Below are 18,647 nucleotides of genomic sequence, written 5' to 3'. Positions count from 1 at the left end.
GATTTAAATTTTTTGAATTTGTTAATTTTTTTCTATTTTCATATTCATGTTTTTTTTTGTAACATCAAAATTTAACTAATTTTATTTCTTCTGAAAATATATTTTGTAGTGTATTTTCAAAATCACCTACAATAGGTAAACGATATATATATATATATATATATATATATATTGCAGTGAAAATAGTAGGTGATTATATATATATATATATATATATATATACATCCATTTTATTGTTGGAATCCAATCAAACACCCACAATGTTTTTTAAAAAAATAGCTAACATTTTAATAAATCTATACCAACCATTCTATTCTGTTTATAATTTTGATGCAACAAGTCTAGAATGCATTTATTCACAACAAGAAATGTGAAGTTATTTGAACCGTTTATTTCAAACACAAAACATATGTGTTTATATATATATATATATATATATATATATATGTTTGTGTGTGTATATATGAATAAATAAATAAATAACAAGTAAAGCTAAGTGTAAATGCATCACATGAGTTTTTGTTTTTGTGGAGGATGGAGTGGACCCACTACATTGTTTTTCTGCCAGCATTTTTAAGCATCATTCGCACCTGTTGCCCTTCTCCAACCACTGCAATGAAACAGTTTTGTGTGTGCACATCCCACTCTTTGAATGACCCAAGTGTGCAAGCAAGCATGACCGCGGTTGCACAACTATGCTTTCGTCAGGTTCGGCGGATATTTAATATCCAGACACACAGTTGCATTACTTATTGCTGCTGTTGAATCTCAGGATTGTTGTGATACATTCTCCGTAGCAGCAACAGCGAACGGCCGGTCTTCTCACAATCATACACAAATTCTACACAAATCCTACACATCCACACAAAGTGTTCATGTCCAATGCAGGAATGCAACACAACAATGAACCCATAAGTATTCATCTTGTATTACATTGCACCGACTATTTGTTGATAACCTGACCAAGCCCGTGCCAGTCGTGGTTTCAAGATTGAGACCAGAGGATATCGGAAATAAGACACCCAGATGTAGATACCACAGAAATATGGGTTTCAACTTCGACGGACTTCCATCACTGGGATAATGCTTCTTTGTGCTAAGGGCTAAAACCCTTTGACTTGCAGCAGAGTGGGCAGAGCAATGAAGGACATTCGAGTCCCGCAATCCTGTTTATGAAACTCCCTTGGCTTGGATTCCGTGTGGGTCCGAATTCCGTTATCGTCAACATGCTGGAGTCATCAAGGTAATTGAGAATGCGTCATTGGGTCTCGAACCAAATGGCCATGGGTGGACATTTGCTGGAGCTCAAGCAGCTGGGAAGATTAGGCTTGAGCTCTGTGGCTCAGGGTTTAGCAAGGCTACCGCGTCTAGAGAAACGCAGGAGTTGCGCGAAGCCGAATTCTTGTTCGATTGCATTGGGAGGTGAAAGATTGCGGCATGGGTTTGTGTCACTTGCCACAAATTCGAATGGTTGGGGAGGGTTTTCTTCAGGGTTGGGTGCTAGAGCAGTTTTCGTTTCTGCTGCTGCCAGTGATGGTGAAGGGAGAGAAGCGGAAGGTGTTGCGGATGAAGTAGCTGAGGAGTTGGATTTGATGGAGAATAGCACATTTCTGGCACGTCCCGAGGAGTTGACATCAGTGAATCGCCGTGATCCTCCCAACTTATTTTTCTACGTATCTGGTGAAAGTTTCCTGACCTCATTCGTATGCTGTTTTATGAATTTTTATTTGCAAGTTCGAAGCCTTCGATCGAAAATGTGCACGGTTTCGGTCTGTTCGGAACATGAATGGTTCAGCAGGGATTGCCGTCTAGAAAAGTTGCCACTATTTGTAACGCTTAACCAGTTCACCGTTGTTGGATTAAGTTCCCGTCATTTTCAAAAAAAATTTGAGACATTCACAAATCAACCGTGGGAACTCTGGGCATGTTTTTTTGAGTTTGTGCTTCAAACGTGGTTCTGCAGGGTTCTGTGTGATTGTGTTGATGCGCGGCGTGATTCAGCGAGAACTTGCTGGTTGGGGAATGACTTTCGGTCGACTCGGATCACTGGCCGGCGAAGGTATAGCAGTGAGTACCACTTAATCATAACTTCTTCAAACTTTGCAGAATTCGTTGTTGATTGTTGCTCTAGTTGCAATAGTTAATCACAGCAAGCCTTTGAAACTTCAGCTTATATTTGTAGGCTCATGAATGTGTACAGTCATGAGCATTTTTACTATCGTCTTTCTAGTGTCAGCATCGATATCCTGAGTGAAGATATTGCAACCCTAACTGAGGATATGGAGTTTCCCTCTTGCAGATTGGACTTGGGAAACTCACAAATCTGTTAGCGGAGCCTATTGCTTTTGTGATCGATATCCTTAGCTGGGTAATAATGGCAATCAATGACATCTACACCCTAATCGTGGAGGGTGCCCCCATCGGACCTCTCTGCAAATCCCTCCTTCTCTCTTTAGCAGTTCTTAGCATAGGGGACGCCACAGCATCCAAGATCAGGGGATCCCGCACACGGTTGGTGGGACTTGCAACAGTTATTGGCTTGTTTGGGGCGTTTGAATTCATTCCCCCTGAGGCTGTCGTATGGAGCTTAATCCTCCTCACAGCATTTGCCAAATTCATTCAAAAAGCAGATCCTGTTACAACATTTATGCCGGCGACCGTGACTCTTGTTGCAATTTCGGAACCTGTATTACGAGCTACAGCATTTGGCCTCTTTCTCGCCGTATCGATGTACACCAATTTGAGAGCTGCACAACAATCTGCGCAGGCCGAACCGACTGAGCATACGCCCTCTGAGCTGCGTGAAACAGAAGCAAGTGCCGGGAAGAGGCCGTCGTTTGTTTTCTCGGCCATTACAGCGTCTATTTGCATCAGCTTGTCATCAAGACTCTTATACTCTCGTTCAGTGAAATGGCTCCTACTAAGGACCGTGATGGGTTCAAAAACAGGCTGAAACATATGTAGACGATGGCTTGATGAATCAAGCTCGAGCTACCGTGAGGACTCATAGAGTTGCATCAGAGAGAGTGCGGGAATGTGCATTATAGAAATCGTAGGAAACAGAAACTTTCAAGGGGTCAACTCTTGCATGTACACACCAGTTCCACCACAGCTGAAATTCAAACCATTTTGTATCTTGAAATTTTTATGGATTCCGCTGTTGTGTATTCTTCGAGACTCTGATGCGCATTATCTCTGTAACCATCCCTGTACCAATATCTCGTGCCAAGCATCGGATCAGCAATCTCCATTGTAGTTTAAGATTTGAAACTTTTCTTTAGCTAACCGTTGGACTTCACTGCAGAATAAAGAGAAAACGACTCTTGTAGATTGAGTACGGTGACGCGTGTTCTGTGTCACAGTGAAAGCCCATCATCCGATTTCGGCCAAGGAAATGAATTCCGACAGCAGTGACCAGAGACAGTATTGGAGTTTCTTGTTTAAAAGCGTCAAAAGCTTCAATAGCGTTTTCCGTAACCTAACTTGTATTTGGAATTTACCTTTTCAGTAACGTAATGTAGTGTGGTGGAACCCACCCAGGAGATATGCCCCGGGAGAACTTCAAAACGATTCTCTCGCTTCTCGACTGAACAGACACCTCTTGTCTGTGATGAGCGACTTACCGATTTCATTATCGAATTTGCGAGAAACTTGCAATTGCGTTGTTGTCCAATTGTTCGATTCAGCAGCGGCTTGTTGGAGTGTTGGGTGGTTTGTGGGAGCTTCGACATGGCGGATCGGTGTAAGAGAGGCGGGAATTCTGAGGGGTATTCTGTTGTCTTGAGGTTCATTTTGGTCTTGGTTCTAGCGGTTCTTGTGAGAGGTGCGCGAGTGACCTCGAGAATCCGTGAACGCGTGTCTGCCCCAGTCCTTCGTTTCGGCAAAGATGGAACATTCAAAATTGTTCAGGTTTGAGAGGAAAATTCAGATTTAGCCCGTTCTTTTGCACATGCATAGAACTTAGATCGCCTTACATATTTCTGCTTAGAATTTTCGCGGAGGGGAGGGGTTTTTTCACGTATAACTCACAATACTTGTGCCCTGGGCTGTGACGATTCTATGTTTCCACAGGTTGCTGATATGCATTACGCTGATGGCGCCACCACGAGTTGCCAGGACGTATTGCCGGAGCAGTACGCCACATGCTCGGACCTCAACACGACTATCTTCCTCAATCGTGTCATTGCAGAAGAGAAACCCGATTTACTCCTGTTTTCAGGTAATCGAAAATTTCTTACACATGTGGGGTCGAATTCAGAATGATATGCGTATTCACCGACACATGGACGGGGATGGTGATCGGAACTTGAGGGGTTAATGTTGGTGTCTCAGGGGATAACATAATGCAGGAGGATTGCAAAGACCCAATTGCATCCATGAACATGGCCTTCGGTCCGGCGATCGAGGCTGGAATACCCTGGGCTGCAGTGCTCGGCAACCATGACCAAGAAGGGAATATGTCTCGAGAAAGGGTTATGTCCTACATTGCGAGCATGGACTACAGTGTGTCTACAGTAAATCCCAGTGGTGACACTTGCTCTGGGATCGACGGATTCGGAAACTTCGTCCTTGAGGTCTTTGGAGCTGCAGGATCACCGCAGGCACACAAAAGTGTGATGAATCTGTATCTGGTGGACAGCGGCGACTACTCTACCCTGTCCCCAAAAATCAGAGGCTACGGTTGGATACACGAGACGCAGTCTACATGGATCAAAAAAATGTCCAAGAAATTACAGGTGAGTGCTCCGAGCAGCGTTCCTTGTTTACGAGGGTCACAAATACAGGAAGAGAGCGGTAGTTATCGCGTATTGTTAGAACTGCATTGAACTGACACTCAGATGCGGCTATGGCAGCTGGCGTACCTGAATGATGCTCCGGCACAACCCCAGCCCGCGCCATCTCTGGCATACTTCCACATTCCGTTGCCAGAGTATAGCAATTTGGCTCCAGGTCAATTTAAAGGCGTGAAGCAAGAAGGAATCTCTTCTGCCCAAATCAATTCGGGATTTCTCACCACATTGCTCGAGGGTGGAGACGTTAAAGCGATCTTCGTTGGTCACGATCATGTCAATGATTTCTGTGGCGATGTTCATGGTTTGCGTTCTTCACCTCGATTAATTTTCCTATCTTAAAACACTTTTCATTTTCTTACGCAGGTTCACCACTTTTACATGAAGCATGCATGTATTCAGGAACCTAATTGACCATGGTGTTGAGCAGGGCTGAAACTATGCTACGCAGGAGGATTCGGCTATCATGCATATGGGAAGGCTGGATGGGACAGAAGAACAAGGGTTGTTAGTGCTGCACTTAGTAAAGATGAACATAGTGAGTGGCAGGGTGTCCGATCAATCGTCACCTGGAAACGTCTCGATAATGCCAAGTTTGATATGATTGACGCCGAGTCTGTTTGGGGCCAAGACAGCAACTCTGTACAATAGGAAAGAGATAGATAGAATTTTAGTTTACTTTAACTCTATCAAAATATAGCGGCGTGTTACGTAATCACTTCAGTGACATTGTTTTTCTTTTCAAGTTTATGTTGGTAAGTTGTAAAAAGTACAGATCAGACCATACTGTAAATTTTCGTAGATCTTTATTAAACTTATAATTGCAAGTGCACTTTACATTGTATTGGATTCTCATTTTTCTGTCGTTACTACAAAACTGGGTGCCTAAGTTTTACTTCTGATTGCATGCGTCAATATGTAAGCATGCATAGAGTGCTTTATATTACGACAAGAGTTTTCTCGTGTATTCACAGACGTCAGTAATGGGGAAAAGTATGCAGGGTTTTCATGTGTTGGAAAAATTACTGCACGTTGATATCAATAACTTTTTTCTGGGGATCTTCCTTGGACTTGGGCACAACGACGTATAGAACTCCATTCTTAAGCTCTGCTTTGATGTTCTCAAACAAAGCGTTCTCAGGCAAAGCCATGCGCGTATTATAACTGCCATAGCTGCGGGAAGACCAATTCTCTTCCTTCTGTTCCTCTGCATTGTGCTCCCCCTTGATAACAAGATCACCATCTTCTACTGAAACTTTCACCTGCAGGGTATACATGACTTAGGTCAGCCCTCATACCATACGAAGTTATGAACGTTGACAGAGAAAATGGTCACAACTAACGCTAAATATTCATCTGGAATGACAAAACAATAGAAGACTCTTTGATCATTCCAGTGCTGTGCCCCACAGATAGCTGTTGAAAATGAAAAGTACGCACTTTACAAAGAATTAGAAAAGGCCTCACCTCTTCCTTGCTGAGGCCTGGCATGTCAAACCGAAGTTTGTAAGCGTCATCATCCTCTTTCACATCCCAAGGTGTGCGGAGGTCCAATGCAGTGGCTGGAGAGGGGCTGCCGAAGATAGGATCCGCAAAGAGACGTTCCACGGTGTTCAGCATCTGCCTCAAGCTCCTGTCACCAACAAAAGGATCCCAGATATCTGTGGTCACAAAACCAAACATTAGCACCCCTCGGGAATTCTTCTATGCATCAACTTACAAATTACTTGAATCTAATTTTAGTGCAAAAAACCACGCTAGTATATTGGTAGGTTCACAAGTTCGCAACTGAAATTCAATCACAATACCAAGACTAAAATCTCACCAAAAAATGAAGAAGCCAGATCTCTTAGAGAGTCGCCTCTTCTTAACCCCGTTGATCTCCTAGAAACAGGTGGTCTTGATCCCTCATTTTGCTTCTGCATCTGTGTCTGCGACACATCTGAATTCTCACTGACATTATCTTGTTGAGCACTGCTAACGACAGCCAACCGGCGAACACCAGACCATGGCGGTCGGCATGACACAGCAATCGACGGCGGGCATCTAGTCCCCGTGAACGCATCCATGAAGGTACACAACCCGGACTTAGCCGTGCTTGAAGCCATGCGATGAACAGCGCGCAATGCCATCCAATCCAGACCTTGAAGTACACTTAAGTCCACAATTTCACAAATCCTGTGGTACAACAACACAAGGAATGCAATCAACGCCTCATTAACAAACACGAAGTCATGCACACAAGCAATTCTACAACAGAAAAACGTGACAAAAAATTAAACAACCTATTGGACCTGACCGTGGATCCTTACAATTAGGGGGGTGGCTGCTAACCTGATAAGCAGCAGATTCAGCGTCTTGACAGAAATCGAGAGTATGTCAAGCACAGCGATCGATGTCGGAATGGCCTCAAAAGTTACAGAATGCTGGAGCTGATCGAAACAGACGTGAACGGATCGCAGTGACCATGAGTTTTATACAGCGAGGTCGAGCGGCGATGGAGCGTGGTGGAATTCTCCAGAACAATCACGCCCGTTGTAGAAGCAAAGTTCACTAGAAGCCTCCTTCGTGGTCCTAACTGCGAATCTCTCCATGCATGGATGCCTCCTACTGGCCTGCACCCAGCTTTGCCACATCAGCCACTAACCTGCCACATCATTCCCATGTCGACCGTGGACGGAACCCATGTGGATGAAGCTATCGACAAGTCGGTGGGAATTCGTCCGCCACTGTGTCCCCGTTCAGTTCTCCTAATTTCGGCAGTCTAACCCTAATTCTCGTTTTTTGTTTTCTTTCTAGGGCTAGAAAACAATTCGACTGAGATTGTGCTGAGGGGGTTTGGGTTGGCAGAGTTGACTCTAGCATCTTTACTGATGGCAGCTGTATGTGCGGCATATCATTAATGGGTACTATTTTGTTTATAACATTTTATAAATAGTGAAATCATGTGCCAAGGTTAGAAATTAATGTAAGTTTATTATTTAAAAACTATAAACCAATGATATCTTAATTAGGATTCAATGTGGTTTTCTAGGGCTGTAGAAAAATAGATATCTAGCTAGTGCTTGGTATCAGATGAACAGAAAATCCAAATGACTCTTTGCACCTTGATATTCTAGATCCTTATACTTTTGAGACTTCCAATGATCTTTATAGACATGGATGGATGGTGGATGGATGAAGTTGAAAGGTCATATTGCAAGCTAGGTCTCTTTCATGCAAAAGTAGATTTTTAGTAATGAGCATGAGTGAATGTTTGGTTGTAAAAACCTTCAAATGTTTATATATATATACATACATATATATAGTTTTAATCTTAATTTGAGAAATAAAATAAAATAAATATTTATTTTTCTAATTTAATGTAATGCATTTTATATGATTTCCACAATCTACAAATGAAAAATAATTTTAAAATTTAAAAGAACTCAAAAAATGACTACATCATATAAGAAATGTCAAGGATACAAGGGCAAAGGACCAAGAAATAAGTAAGTATAAGAGAAACAAAACTAAATACATCATTTAAAATAATGTACCATTTGGATTGCACAGAAACAGTTGTTGAAAAAATTAAGATATCTTTTATATTCTTTCTTTATTAATAATATATAAACCCTAAATACTAAACCTCTAAATCTAAAACCTAAAGAAGCTTCTAGAAGATGTTTTATGACTCTCAAAATATAAAGAATCTTCTATTCAAACTTTTAAAAGAGTATAATTATTTTAGAAGGTTCAAGATACTTCTTTAGACTTACAGAAAATATCACAAATATCTAAAAGATTATATAAAGATCTAAAAGAAGCTTGAGGATACAATTAGTTGGATTTTATGAAAAATTCTTATAAAATATTTATTTGTTCTTCTTGAAAGAGTAAGTTTGTATTAAGAAACAAGTACATATAGTAAGTTTAAATAATATATTTAGAAAAAATTTGTAAGATTTTTGTAAATTTTTTTTTAAAGAATATATTATTGAAAAAAAATAAAATATATAATGTTTTTATTATTTTTAAATAAAACAAAATAAATAAAAAATGTTTAAAAATGTGCCTAAAACTTCCTACAGTTGCAAGAAATTGAATTAAAAGAAGAGGGTTGTAATTTTTTTGAACATGGTTGGATCTAAAAATTGATGAAAGATTATATAATAAATTATTCAGTAAATTTAATGAAAAAAAGTTGGAGATGAAGTTTTTTGAAAATCTGTTAGGTAATACCATAATTTGAAATTATATTAGGAGAAGGTGAAGGATTTGTTAACCAACAGAAGTCAACAAACTAAAATGGAGGTGACAAGATTGTACTCATAAGAGAGAATAATGAAAAGATTATATTTTTTAAAAAAACATATGATTATATGATATTCTTTTAAAAATAAAATAAATAAAATAAAAAATTATATTGTTTTAATATAAAATTCTTTGTTTTGAATCAAATAAAAATAGTAGATGAAAATAACTCTATTTTATAAATTTCTTTTTAATTAGGCAAGTAACTAGAAAGTAATAAATAAATAAATAAATAAATAGTATTTATTTATTTAAGCTAAACACTATGTCTTATACAATCTTGTTATACTTGAGTGCTTTTACATCTGATATGACGTTATTTCCAATAAAAAAATACATAGAATAAATTTTATTATAATAATAATAATTATTATTATTATTAATTTTTTATTTGTTTGTCTATTTTTTTTTTCGTTTTTTTGGAGTCTTGAAATTTAAACTTCTTTAGAAGAAGAAAACAAAAAAATAAATAAAGTAAAATAGAATATTATATTCTTTTTTACTATTAGCATTTAACTCATTTATCTTCAAATTCTTTTATTTGTTGATAAAAGAATCTTATTTCTTTCTTCTATATTTATTAGCTAAACTAAGAAGAACCATCCTTCAATATTATTCTAATAAATTGTCTAATTACAACATAAGAAAAACTAACAATTTTCTTTAATGATTCAAATATATTAAAATGGCTTATAATAAAAAATATATTAACATAAATGATTTTTTTTATTTAATATAAATTAGATAATTTAAAAATAGAAAATAAATTATTTATAAATTTAAATTATATTATTTTTTTAATTTTTAGGTATTTTTTTTAGAATTCATTTTTTAATTAATTAATTTTTACTAGCTCCATACCAAACACTTCAATATCTAAAGTTCTTTGTGTTATCTTGCCTTCTAAACTCCAAATTGCCAAAATAAAATCTCTTTCTAGAAAATAACTTTTTAATATTTTTTTAGTATTTTAACACTTTCAAGTATGAGATCTTATTTCTAACTTATATTAGAGTCAATCTATCAAATCTTAGGTGTTGAGGTCATTATATGTAGAAGATTGTAACATTCAAAGTTAAGAGAAAAGTTGTTTTTGATGTTGCCCAAAAGGCATATTGAAACTTATGCTAAGCATAATTCTTATTTGTGACTCCAAACATTTTTGGGAGATTTTTTTTTATTTTTTTATTTTTTTTTCAAATATATCTTCAAATTGAGCACATGCATGCAAAATTATGGAGCAAAGAGACATGTACAACACCTTCGACTAAATTGTTTTGAAGAATTAAGTAGTTAATAAATTAGTAACAAAATAATTCTGTCAAAAAACCATAGCATTTTCAAAAAAAAAATTACTCAAAGAATGGATGGTGGATAGAAGCACTTTTATTTATTTGAAAAGGAGACACACACACACACACATATATATATATATATATATATATCCATGAAATTCAATTGATATGGATTTTAGAAGGTCATATATGACTATTAGTTCTAAAATGCACAAGGTAGCTCTATAATATAAGGTCTTCCTTGCCAAGATGGTGGAAATTCTTGTTTCTATAGTGAACTACTACCTTGCAATATTATTGTCATACAACCTCCAAAATTGCCTACAATAAGAGCCATCATGTGATTGGTGCATGTCATTGCGCTATTTAGTTGGGATCCAAATCTAAATACACTTTGACTAATTGGAATTAAAAATAAGAATAATAATATTATGATGATACAAAAGCTTGATATTTTATGTAGAATGCTCAAAACAACCAAATTTTGTTTTAGTCTTTAAAGAGTTTCAGGGGTTAAGTATGGTATGAAGTTAATCTGTGATTTTGAACACAAAGGCTTTTTAAAATCTCTTTCTAAATTTTATGGTTTTACTTTTTATTTGTTAGTAAGCTTAATTAAAAAATTGCTTACAAATCATTTGGATACAATATAACAACAAAATCTTTAATTATATCATGTCAATTATTAATATTTAATGTGACAAACTCATCCGAATCGAGTGTATTTCTATTTATTTACTCGTGTAAGAATAAACAAATAAAGGCGAATGTCTAAATTAGACTCAAACCTAAACTAGAAAAAGATATAGTGGTCAAAAATTGCACCAAGTATAAGACAAAACCTCCACAATTTGAGAGTATCATCGATCTAGAACCAATATAATTGGACGCACAATAATGAAGGAGCACCCTTAGTCCATCCCAGTTGCAAGGGACCGCTGCCCGAATAGTAAAAATGATAATGTCTCGTCTGTTGTTCTCAAACGAACAGGCGAACAAACAAACAATTAATATTACGAATCCAGTGAAAGAATGAGGACGATGGTGGGAGAGTTATCACAAGTGGCGGCAAAGGACAAATCGACTTTAATATTAATATTTAGAGAGTTTGACACAGTTTTTATCTCCGGGATTGCGGCGTGATAAGCGCCAACAACCTAGTCTCTCGTGACGCAGGACCGAAACCCGGCATCTGTGCTTGCGTGGCCCAACCACTTGGTCAAACTCGCCCGCAGCAACGTCGACGCGGGAAGATGAAGGAACTGATCTACTACTAACAGAGTCAACTGAGATGGTGTTTTCTGAGATGAGCAGAGGCTAACAGTGATTCTCTGCATGGCCAGGTCTCCGAGATTCTGCCGACAAGTGTAGGGATCCAGCGGCATTTATTGCAATGGGTGTTCTCTCTCACCATCGTGAACTTACCATGTTGCACGATAAGCATCGAAGCGGCGGATGCTGGATTGGCCGCGCAGAAGGCTTTGACTGACAAGCTCTCTCTCTCGCTAGTCTTGCAGCGTAGCAGTCTTTGTCTGGACTCTACACAGCCTGTCACGGTGGGTTGTATTCTGAGCTTTCTTCACTCGTAAGGCGCGCGCTTGTTGTTTCGTTTTTTCGTGGATGTGAACCATCGCGCTTCGTTTGACCTCAATTCGGGTTACTGTGAGATAGTGCGGTGCGGATGGTGCTGCGGTGGATTTTGAGGAGCTGGGGATGTCGTAGAGGATCGATTGCTGGCTTTTGACAACTCCGTTTTCCTAAGCTGCGGTGCGTGATTGATGTGGTTGTCGTCGTCGGAGTGGAGAGGTTGCAGCGGTGAGGCGGGTGTCCGCCCCTAGCGTTCTTCCTGTTGCTGAACTTTGGCGTTGACGTGACGTGCTGAACGCCAGGTTCGTGAAAGTGAAGGTCTTGATGTGATGGAAAAATAAAATAAAATTCATGAGCCGAATTGTAGGTTAATCGAACTTAGCTTATACTCGCTTGTTTGTATTGGATGCAGCGACTCTTACTGAGTGACATAGTCTCGCGGGCGCGTGGTGGAGATCATGCTTGCATTTCTTTGTGGATTTTGGCTGAACCTGGATCTCGAAGTTCTACTAAACTGCATGGAAGGGAACAACAGAATAAGAGCAAGACTTGCATTTACAGCATAACGTCAATGTCGAAGGATGTTTCGTGTTCATGCCTATATTTCGTCCTTTTTTTCTGGGTCACATGTGGGGAAGATGTGAAGGCAGTTGCGTGGTTTCCTGCAAGATAAACAAATGAAAATATTCAAAATGAGGGGCGAGCTTTCAAGGTTTCGCCAATATTGGCTCGCTGTGTTCATAATATGTTTATTAGATATAACTCATAGAGAGGCTGGGGTTCTCACTGTTGGAGCCACTTGCGTTCCGGACCTAGGATGTCAAACCTTAGCATACTACAGAGTGCAAGCTGGTGATAACCTTCAGGTATTGAATGGCCGGTTCCAGATAACTAATGCTGATGTGCAAGCTTACAACCCTAACGTTTCCGACATCAACCTGATTCTAGCTGGCACAACCCTTTACCTTCCCTTCCATTGTGATTGTATGAACGGTATACTGCTTCACCACTTTTCTTACGTGGTAAGCGAACAACTTCCCGCACTGTTGTTTGTATGTGTGTGTGTGCGCGTTGCCCAAATGGCGCTCATTCCGTTACATCTTTTCCATTTCACGTTGAGAGGTCGGTCATCGATAGCAATAATATTGCATATGCACACTGTGTAACGCCCAGTGTTTGGCTTAACTATTACATCTCGGAAGGCTCTCACAGGAATTGTATGTTGCAGGTTGCCGAAGGCGAAACTCTACAAACTATCGCAGACGTAAACTATCAAAGGCTGACCACGACGAGCGATATTGCAGATGTCTCCAATCTTGCCGCAAACCAACATATTCAAGCGTTACAAACTATCACTATTCCTGTGAGATGCTTTTGCGGTGATCCGAGCGTGGACCCTAAGTATGGTCTGTTTAGCACATATGTGGTGCAAGCCAACGACCACCTCGCAAGTCTCGCAACAAAGTTCAGTGTAGATCCAGACGTTATATCAAACTTCAATGCTGGTGTCAAAAATCTTTCTGTGGGTTCAATTATCTTCATTCCAACAAGGGGTAATATGCTCATATCTTGCTTCTATGTTTGAGTGATTTCTGACTTTGATATTGTACCGCGGCTCTGCATGTTCTCATGTATGTGGGTCTCACCACTAGAACCGATCCCTCTCTCACTTCCTCATTTGGCTTCTGTGAAGATTCATTGTCTGTTTGGTATTGTAGACGGTTGTGCTTTAGCTTGCATGAGTAAAGCAGTTTTTTTCATGCTTTTTTCTAGACATGGAAGTGGTTGATATTTTTGAGTGAATTTGTGTGTATAATGATCAAGTCCTAGAATAACAATTTGTTGTCAAGAAGTAAGATGTAACTTGGTGCCCATGCACAATTCATTACATTTTTTGATTACATTTTTTGCTTTGTTTTTTTTGTAGATGGAAACAATACTTTTCCTCCTTTTGGCAAGTATGTATTTTCCTTTTCTTACTTAGTGGTTTATTTATTAATTTTTTTGGATGATAAATATAACATTTACAATTATTGTATTTGTAGATTCAATTTTGATTATTCAAACTAAAAACTATCAATAATTGCAATGTTGTAACATTAAAATTATATACGAAGTCTTTTTTTAATGTTATGCTTGATTGATTAATACATCTAAAATATATCATTGTAATCTCGCATTATTTTATGGTTTAATATGTATTGTTTAATATATGTAATTTGTTCTTGATCTAAGAGTTTTTAATGTCCTTGTTATTGTGCAGCTCCAAGAGTAGTGACAATGGTTTAAGCAGTAAGCAATTACATAGACAAAAACCTTTATTTTTATTAGATAAAACATTGTAAATTAGAGTAAAATTCTTTGAAGTTTTTTCTTTTTAAAAAATTAAGTTTTTTTGTAGACTTTATTATTATACTCGTTTGTATTATGTTGACTATGGTTAATATTTTATTGATGTGCAGGATCAACCATTTATATCATTGTTGGAAGTATTATTGGAATAATTGTTTTTATTGTTTTCTTGTTTGCAATAATTTTTGGATGTAAATATTATTGTAGATGGGCTCTAACAATGCAATTTGATAATCAAGAATCAGGTATCCAATATTCACATTCAACTTCTATTATGTTTTTATTGATATTTTTATTCTTTTTTATCTTAATTTGTTGTCAAAAGTAATTACGTATCGAAATTAACATGTCATAATAAATAAAGTGAACTTATTATAACATAATATTTACATGATTTCATCAAATATTTAATCTTAAAGCACAAGTAGTTTAGATGCTATATTATATTTTAAAAAATAATATTTTTTATTTATCATATTTACTTTATTTTTAAATGTGTAGCTTTCTTATCTTCTACAAATACATCAAGTAATATGCCTTCAAGATCACCATCAATAATGTTGACTGATCTAAAATCAGTTGAATTTTCATATGAAGAATTATCTGAAGCTACCAACAATTTCAATTTATCTCAAAAGATTGGTCAAGGTGGTTTTGCCTCTGTTTACTACGGTGTTATTCGCAATCAGGTTATCATCTACTTCATTCTTAATTTGAAGCATGTATTTTGTAAAGTTAATTCAGATAATTGATAAAATATTTTATTTTTATCTACAATTTTTCTATTGCATTTAAAATATATTATATCAAAATCTAGATTTAAAAAAAATTAATAGTTATTTTTAACAATTCAAAAAAGCATATATATATATATATATATATATATATTCTAGCTAAATATAATGAATTTTGAATACTTCATGTCTTAACTAGTTTTTAGTAATGGCATATAGTAGTATTTACAAATAACTAAAATGTGCAGAAGTTGGCCATTAAAATGATGAACATACAAGCTACAAAGGTGTTTTTAGCTGAATTGCAAGTCTTAAGTAATGTACATCATTCTAATTTGGTAAGTTTCTTTTATCTTTGTAAATTTTATAAAATTATAATTTAAATTTATTAATTGTATTTGGTCATGACTGTTACTAATTCATCTTAGATTTATTCTTTCCATATATCAAAAACCTTGCAAAATATTTGTTATTATTATTATTATTATTATTTGAAGTTTTCTTTATATATCATAATATTTTATTAATACATTTTATTTTTTCATGAATATTTTTTTTTTTCTTTATAAAGCATCTTTTAAAAAATTAATTTCTACAGTTTTTTTTTTTATAAAAAATATAAAATAAAAGATAACTTAGTGGCACTTGGATGTTCATACAGGTGCAATTGGTTGGATTTTGTACTACAAAGAATTTGTTTCTTGTATATGAGTTTATTAATAATGGAACTCTCGACCATCATCTTCATCGTAAAAACTTTGATGGTAATTTGAAGGTTCAAAATGTGGTTGGTTTGGATTTTGTAACATATCTAAAAAGAAGTAATTAATTTTAAAAATAATTAAATAAATATTATTTATTATTCTAGCAATATATATATATATATATATATATATATAATTGTTTTTATTTTGCATTAGTTATTCTAAATTATATTAATAATAAATAAATCAAATTGTTCTAAAATATTGCTAACTTATGTTTATTGTTATTTTGTGAATTAATAGATAAGCCTCCACTTTCATGGACACAAAGGGTTCAAATCTCTTTAGATGCTGCTCGTGGATTAGAATACATTCATGAACACATCAATCCAACGTACATACATGGCGACATCAAATCAGCCAACATCCTCTTAGATAATAATTATCATGCTAAGGTTTGGTTATTGTTTTTGTTTTGGTTTTTGGTTTTTGTTTTGTTTTGTTTGTTTGTTTTTTTTTTTCTTTAAAAAAAATTGTTATCATGCATATCAACATATCTTTTACAATAAAAGTATTTTTTGGTGTTTGTCTCTTTAGGTAGCAGATTTTGGTTTGGCAAAGCTAGCAGAAGAAGGAATTGGTACTCGTGTCCTTGGCACAATTGGTTACATGCCACAAGAGTATGTCTTCTACTTCTTATCATTCATAGCAAAGTTTTTACAATATTACTATATATAAAGTCTAATCTAAATTTCTTGAAACTATTATTTACATAATTATTATTGAACAAGAATATTTTTATTCAAGTTATATTATATGTATGTATAAATATGAAACAAAATATTTTAAAATAATCATATTTATCTAAAAAGCTTGCAACAAATCTGAAATTTACAAGTAAGAGATATCTATAGATTGTAACTAGCTACTTATGAAAGTCCATAAAAGTTTACCTAATAAAATACTAAAAATATAATTAACATGTTCAATAGTATTATATGTATCTTTATTAAAGGATTTATCTAGGAATCACACTTTTTTCAGATATGCTTTGTATGGTGAAGTTTCTCCAAAACTAGACGTATATGCTTTTGGAATTGTTTTATATGAAATAATATCCGGAAGAACAGCCATTTCAATTGCACAACCTTCAGAAAATAGTCAATCTTCTTCAATTCAAAATCGAGAAGGAAGGACACTCCAATCTTTGGTATGTATTTTTTTCTTATTTATTTTTATACACATGTCATTCTTTTAGTAAATAGATGCATTGAATGTATAAATGTGTATGAATATATTAACATTTGTTTATTTATTTAGTTTATATATATTAGCAATGATTTGATTTTTTAAAAGTTATAGTTGATTATTTTTGTTGGCTGATGTAGTTTGAACCAATTGTAAGTGATCCAAATGGCATTACATTACTCCCAAAATACATTGATCCAGCTCTCAATGACGAATATCCAATAGATGCTGTTTGGAAGGTAAGAAATTTTAATTGCAAAAATGTTTTGAAGCAAATTTATGGTCAATATTTATATGCTAGAATTACTATTTTCGTTGTATAACTTCTATCATTTTTTTATGTTTTTAATATTTTTTATTGAGAAAACGAAAAAAAATTAAATAATTAAAATTTATATTTAAGATTTTAAACTCTATTTTTTCAAATAAAAATAAAAATAAAAATGTATTTTGTTTTATTCAGATGGCGCAATTGGCAAAATGGTGTACTCAATTTGAGGCCAATACAAGACCAACTATGAGATCTGTTGTTGTAAAATTGATGACATTAACATCAAGTACTCAAGAATGGGATGTTGGTCATTTTAGATGAGATTTCTGTTAAACATGTCTATTAGTAAGTCATAATCATTTATCCAAAGCTTTTTTTGAAAAATAAAAATGTGCTTATTCTTATCTATTTTTATGTAATATAAAAATAAAATTTTGATTTAGTATTTAAAATTTATCTTTATTTTTAAATTTAATTTTTTTTTAAAAAATAAAAATCTTTAAGTATTTTTTCATGTCAATCAAAATACTTACTTTAAAAATCACTTCAAAAAAAAAAAATCTGTTATATTTATTATTTTCATCTTTGAAATAAATCTTTGGATTTTCTTAAATTTGTTAATTTTAGGTATTTCTTTAATGAATCAATTTTTTAATTAAAAATAAATAATTTTATGAGGATTTGATTTTTGTGGCAATTTTTTTTGTCTTTGTTGTTTGTTTGCTTTAATGATTTTAAATGAAACTCAAAGTATGCCTCTCAATTAAATTATAATTAATTTTATTTATTTTAGAATTATGAATTCTATTTATATATAACTTTTAGTTTCTAAATTATGATAATAAAATTTAAAATCCTTAAAAATCAATTTACAATCAGATTTTTTGGATTACTAATCTTTCATTAAAACACTTATATTATTAAATTTTATTCAATTTAAAGTATAACCTTCAAATTTCAAATTATATATATATATATATATATATATATATATATGTGAACATTATATATATTCACATATACACATACATATAATTTCTTTGTATAAACTATTACAGGATAAAATTTAATTTTAAATATTATTCAATAAAAATTAATTAAAGTAAATTTCTAAAACAAAATTAATATAAAATTTTAAGATTAAAAAATTAAAAAATGCACTAATGTATGTATGTGTTTTATGTGTGTATGTATATGTATATACATAGTAATTTGTTTTTTAAAAGTTAGATACCATTAAAATTATTGGGTTAAAATAAAAAGCCTATTGCTTAAATTTTTAATCTTAGCTAAAAAAATTCCTTTGATAACTTTAAAAATCACCTATGGAATATGGTTGGATAAATGCTTTTATATTTAAGAATCTTGTG

At 34.5% G+C, this 18,647-nt stretch overlaps 4 protein-coding genes across 5 annotated transcripts; 3 read left to right on the top strand and 1 right to left on the bottom strand.

Annotated features, from left to right (window-relative positions):
* Positions 1-1,090: 1,090 nt before the first annotated feature.
* On the top strand, positions 1,091-3,142 carry LOC112284847 (uncharacterized). The gene is made up of 3 exons (XM_024525158.3): positions 1,091-1,680; positions 1,964-2,067; positions 2,300-3,142. The coding sequence occupies exons 1-3, from the start codon at positions 1,254-1,256 to the stop codon at positions 2,951-2,953; spliced, it is 1,185 nt and encodes a 394-aa protein (XP_024380926.1). The 5' UTR covers positions 1,091-1,253; the 3' UTR covers positions 2,954-3,142.
* Positions 3,143-3,437: 295 nt separating this feature from the next.
* On the top strand, positions 3,438-5,634 carry LOC112284846 (putative inactive purple acid phosphatase 29). Its single transcript, XM_024525157.3, has 5 exons — positions 3,438-3,909; positions 4,072-4,219; positions 4,333-4,736; positions 4,854-5,094; positions 5,221-5,634. The coding sequence occupies exons 1-5, from the start codon at positions 3,730-3,732 to the stop codon at positions 5,439-5,441; spliced, it is 1,194 nt and encodes a 397-aa protein (XP_024380925.1). The 5' UTR covers positions 3,438-3,729; the 3' UTR covers positions 5,442-5,634.
* On the bottom strand, positions 5,575-7,226 carry LOC112284848 (small heat shock protein, chloroplastic). The gene is made up of 4 exons (XM_024525159.3): positions 7,125-7,226; positions 6,616-6,968; positions 6,258-6,451; positions 5,575-6,052 (listed from the first exon to the last, which is right to left on the bottom strand). The coding sequence occupies exons 2-4, from the start codon at positions 6,920-6,922 to the stop codon at positions 5,813-5,815; spliced, it is 741 nt and encodes a 246-aa protein (XP_024380927.1). The 5' UTR covers positions 6,923-6,968; positions 7,125-7,226; the 3' UTR covers positions 5,575-5,812.
* Positions 7,227-11,687: 4,461 nt separating this feature from the next.
* LOC112284489 (chitin elicitor receptor kinase 1-like) lies at positions 11,688-17,729 on the top strand. Of its 2 annotated transcripts, none has more exons than XM_024524313.3 (14): positions 11,688-12,270; positions 12,381-12,990; positions 13,197-13,521; positions 13,896-13,926; positions 14,232-14,260; positions 14,431-14,565; positions 14,822-15,009; positions 15,303-15,392; positions 15,716-15,818; positions 16,062-16,213; positions 16,356-16,438; positions 16,803-16,968; positions 17,147-17,245; positions 17,470-17,729. In XM_024524313.3, the coding sequence occupies exons 2-14, from the start codon at positions 12,646-12,648 to the stop codon at positions 17,596-17,598; spliced, it is 1,875 nt and encodes a 624-aa protein (XP_024380081.1). In that variant the 5' UTR covers positions 11,688-12,270; positions 12,381-12,645; the 3' UTR covers positions 17,599-17,729. The 2 variants fall into 2 exon arrangements, with proteins under 2 accessions (XP_024380081.1, XP_090108333.1); XM_090252207.1 differs by having other exon boundaries at positions 11,806-12,148.
* The last annotated feature ends 918 nt before the right edge of the window (positions 17,730-18,647 follow it).

The sequence above is a fragment of the Physcomitrium patens genome, chromosome 7 (assembly GCF_059467195.1).
Source record: "Physcomitrium patens ecotype Gransden chromosome 7, ASM5946719v1, whole genome shotgun sequence".
Taxonomy (NCBI): Eukaryota; Viridiplantae; Streptophyta; class Bryopsida; order Funariales; family Funariaceae; genus Physcomitrium; species Physcomitrium patens.
This window is presented reverse-complemented; position numbering and strand designations above follow the sequence as displayed.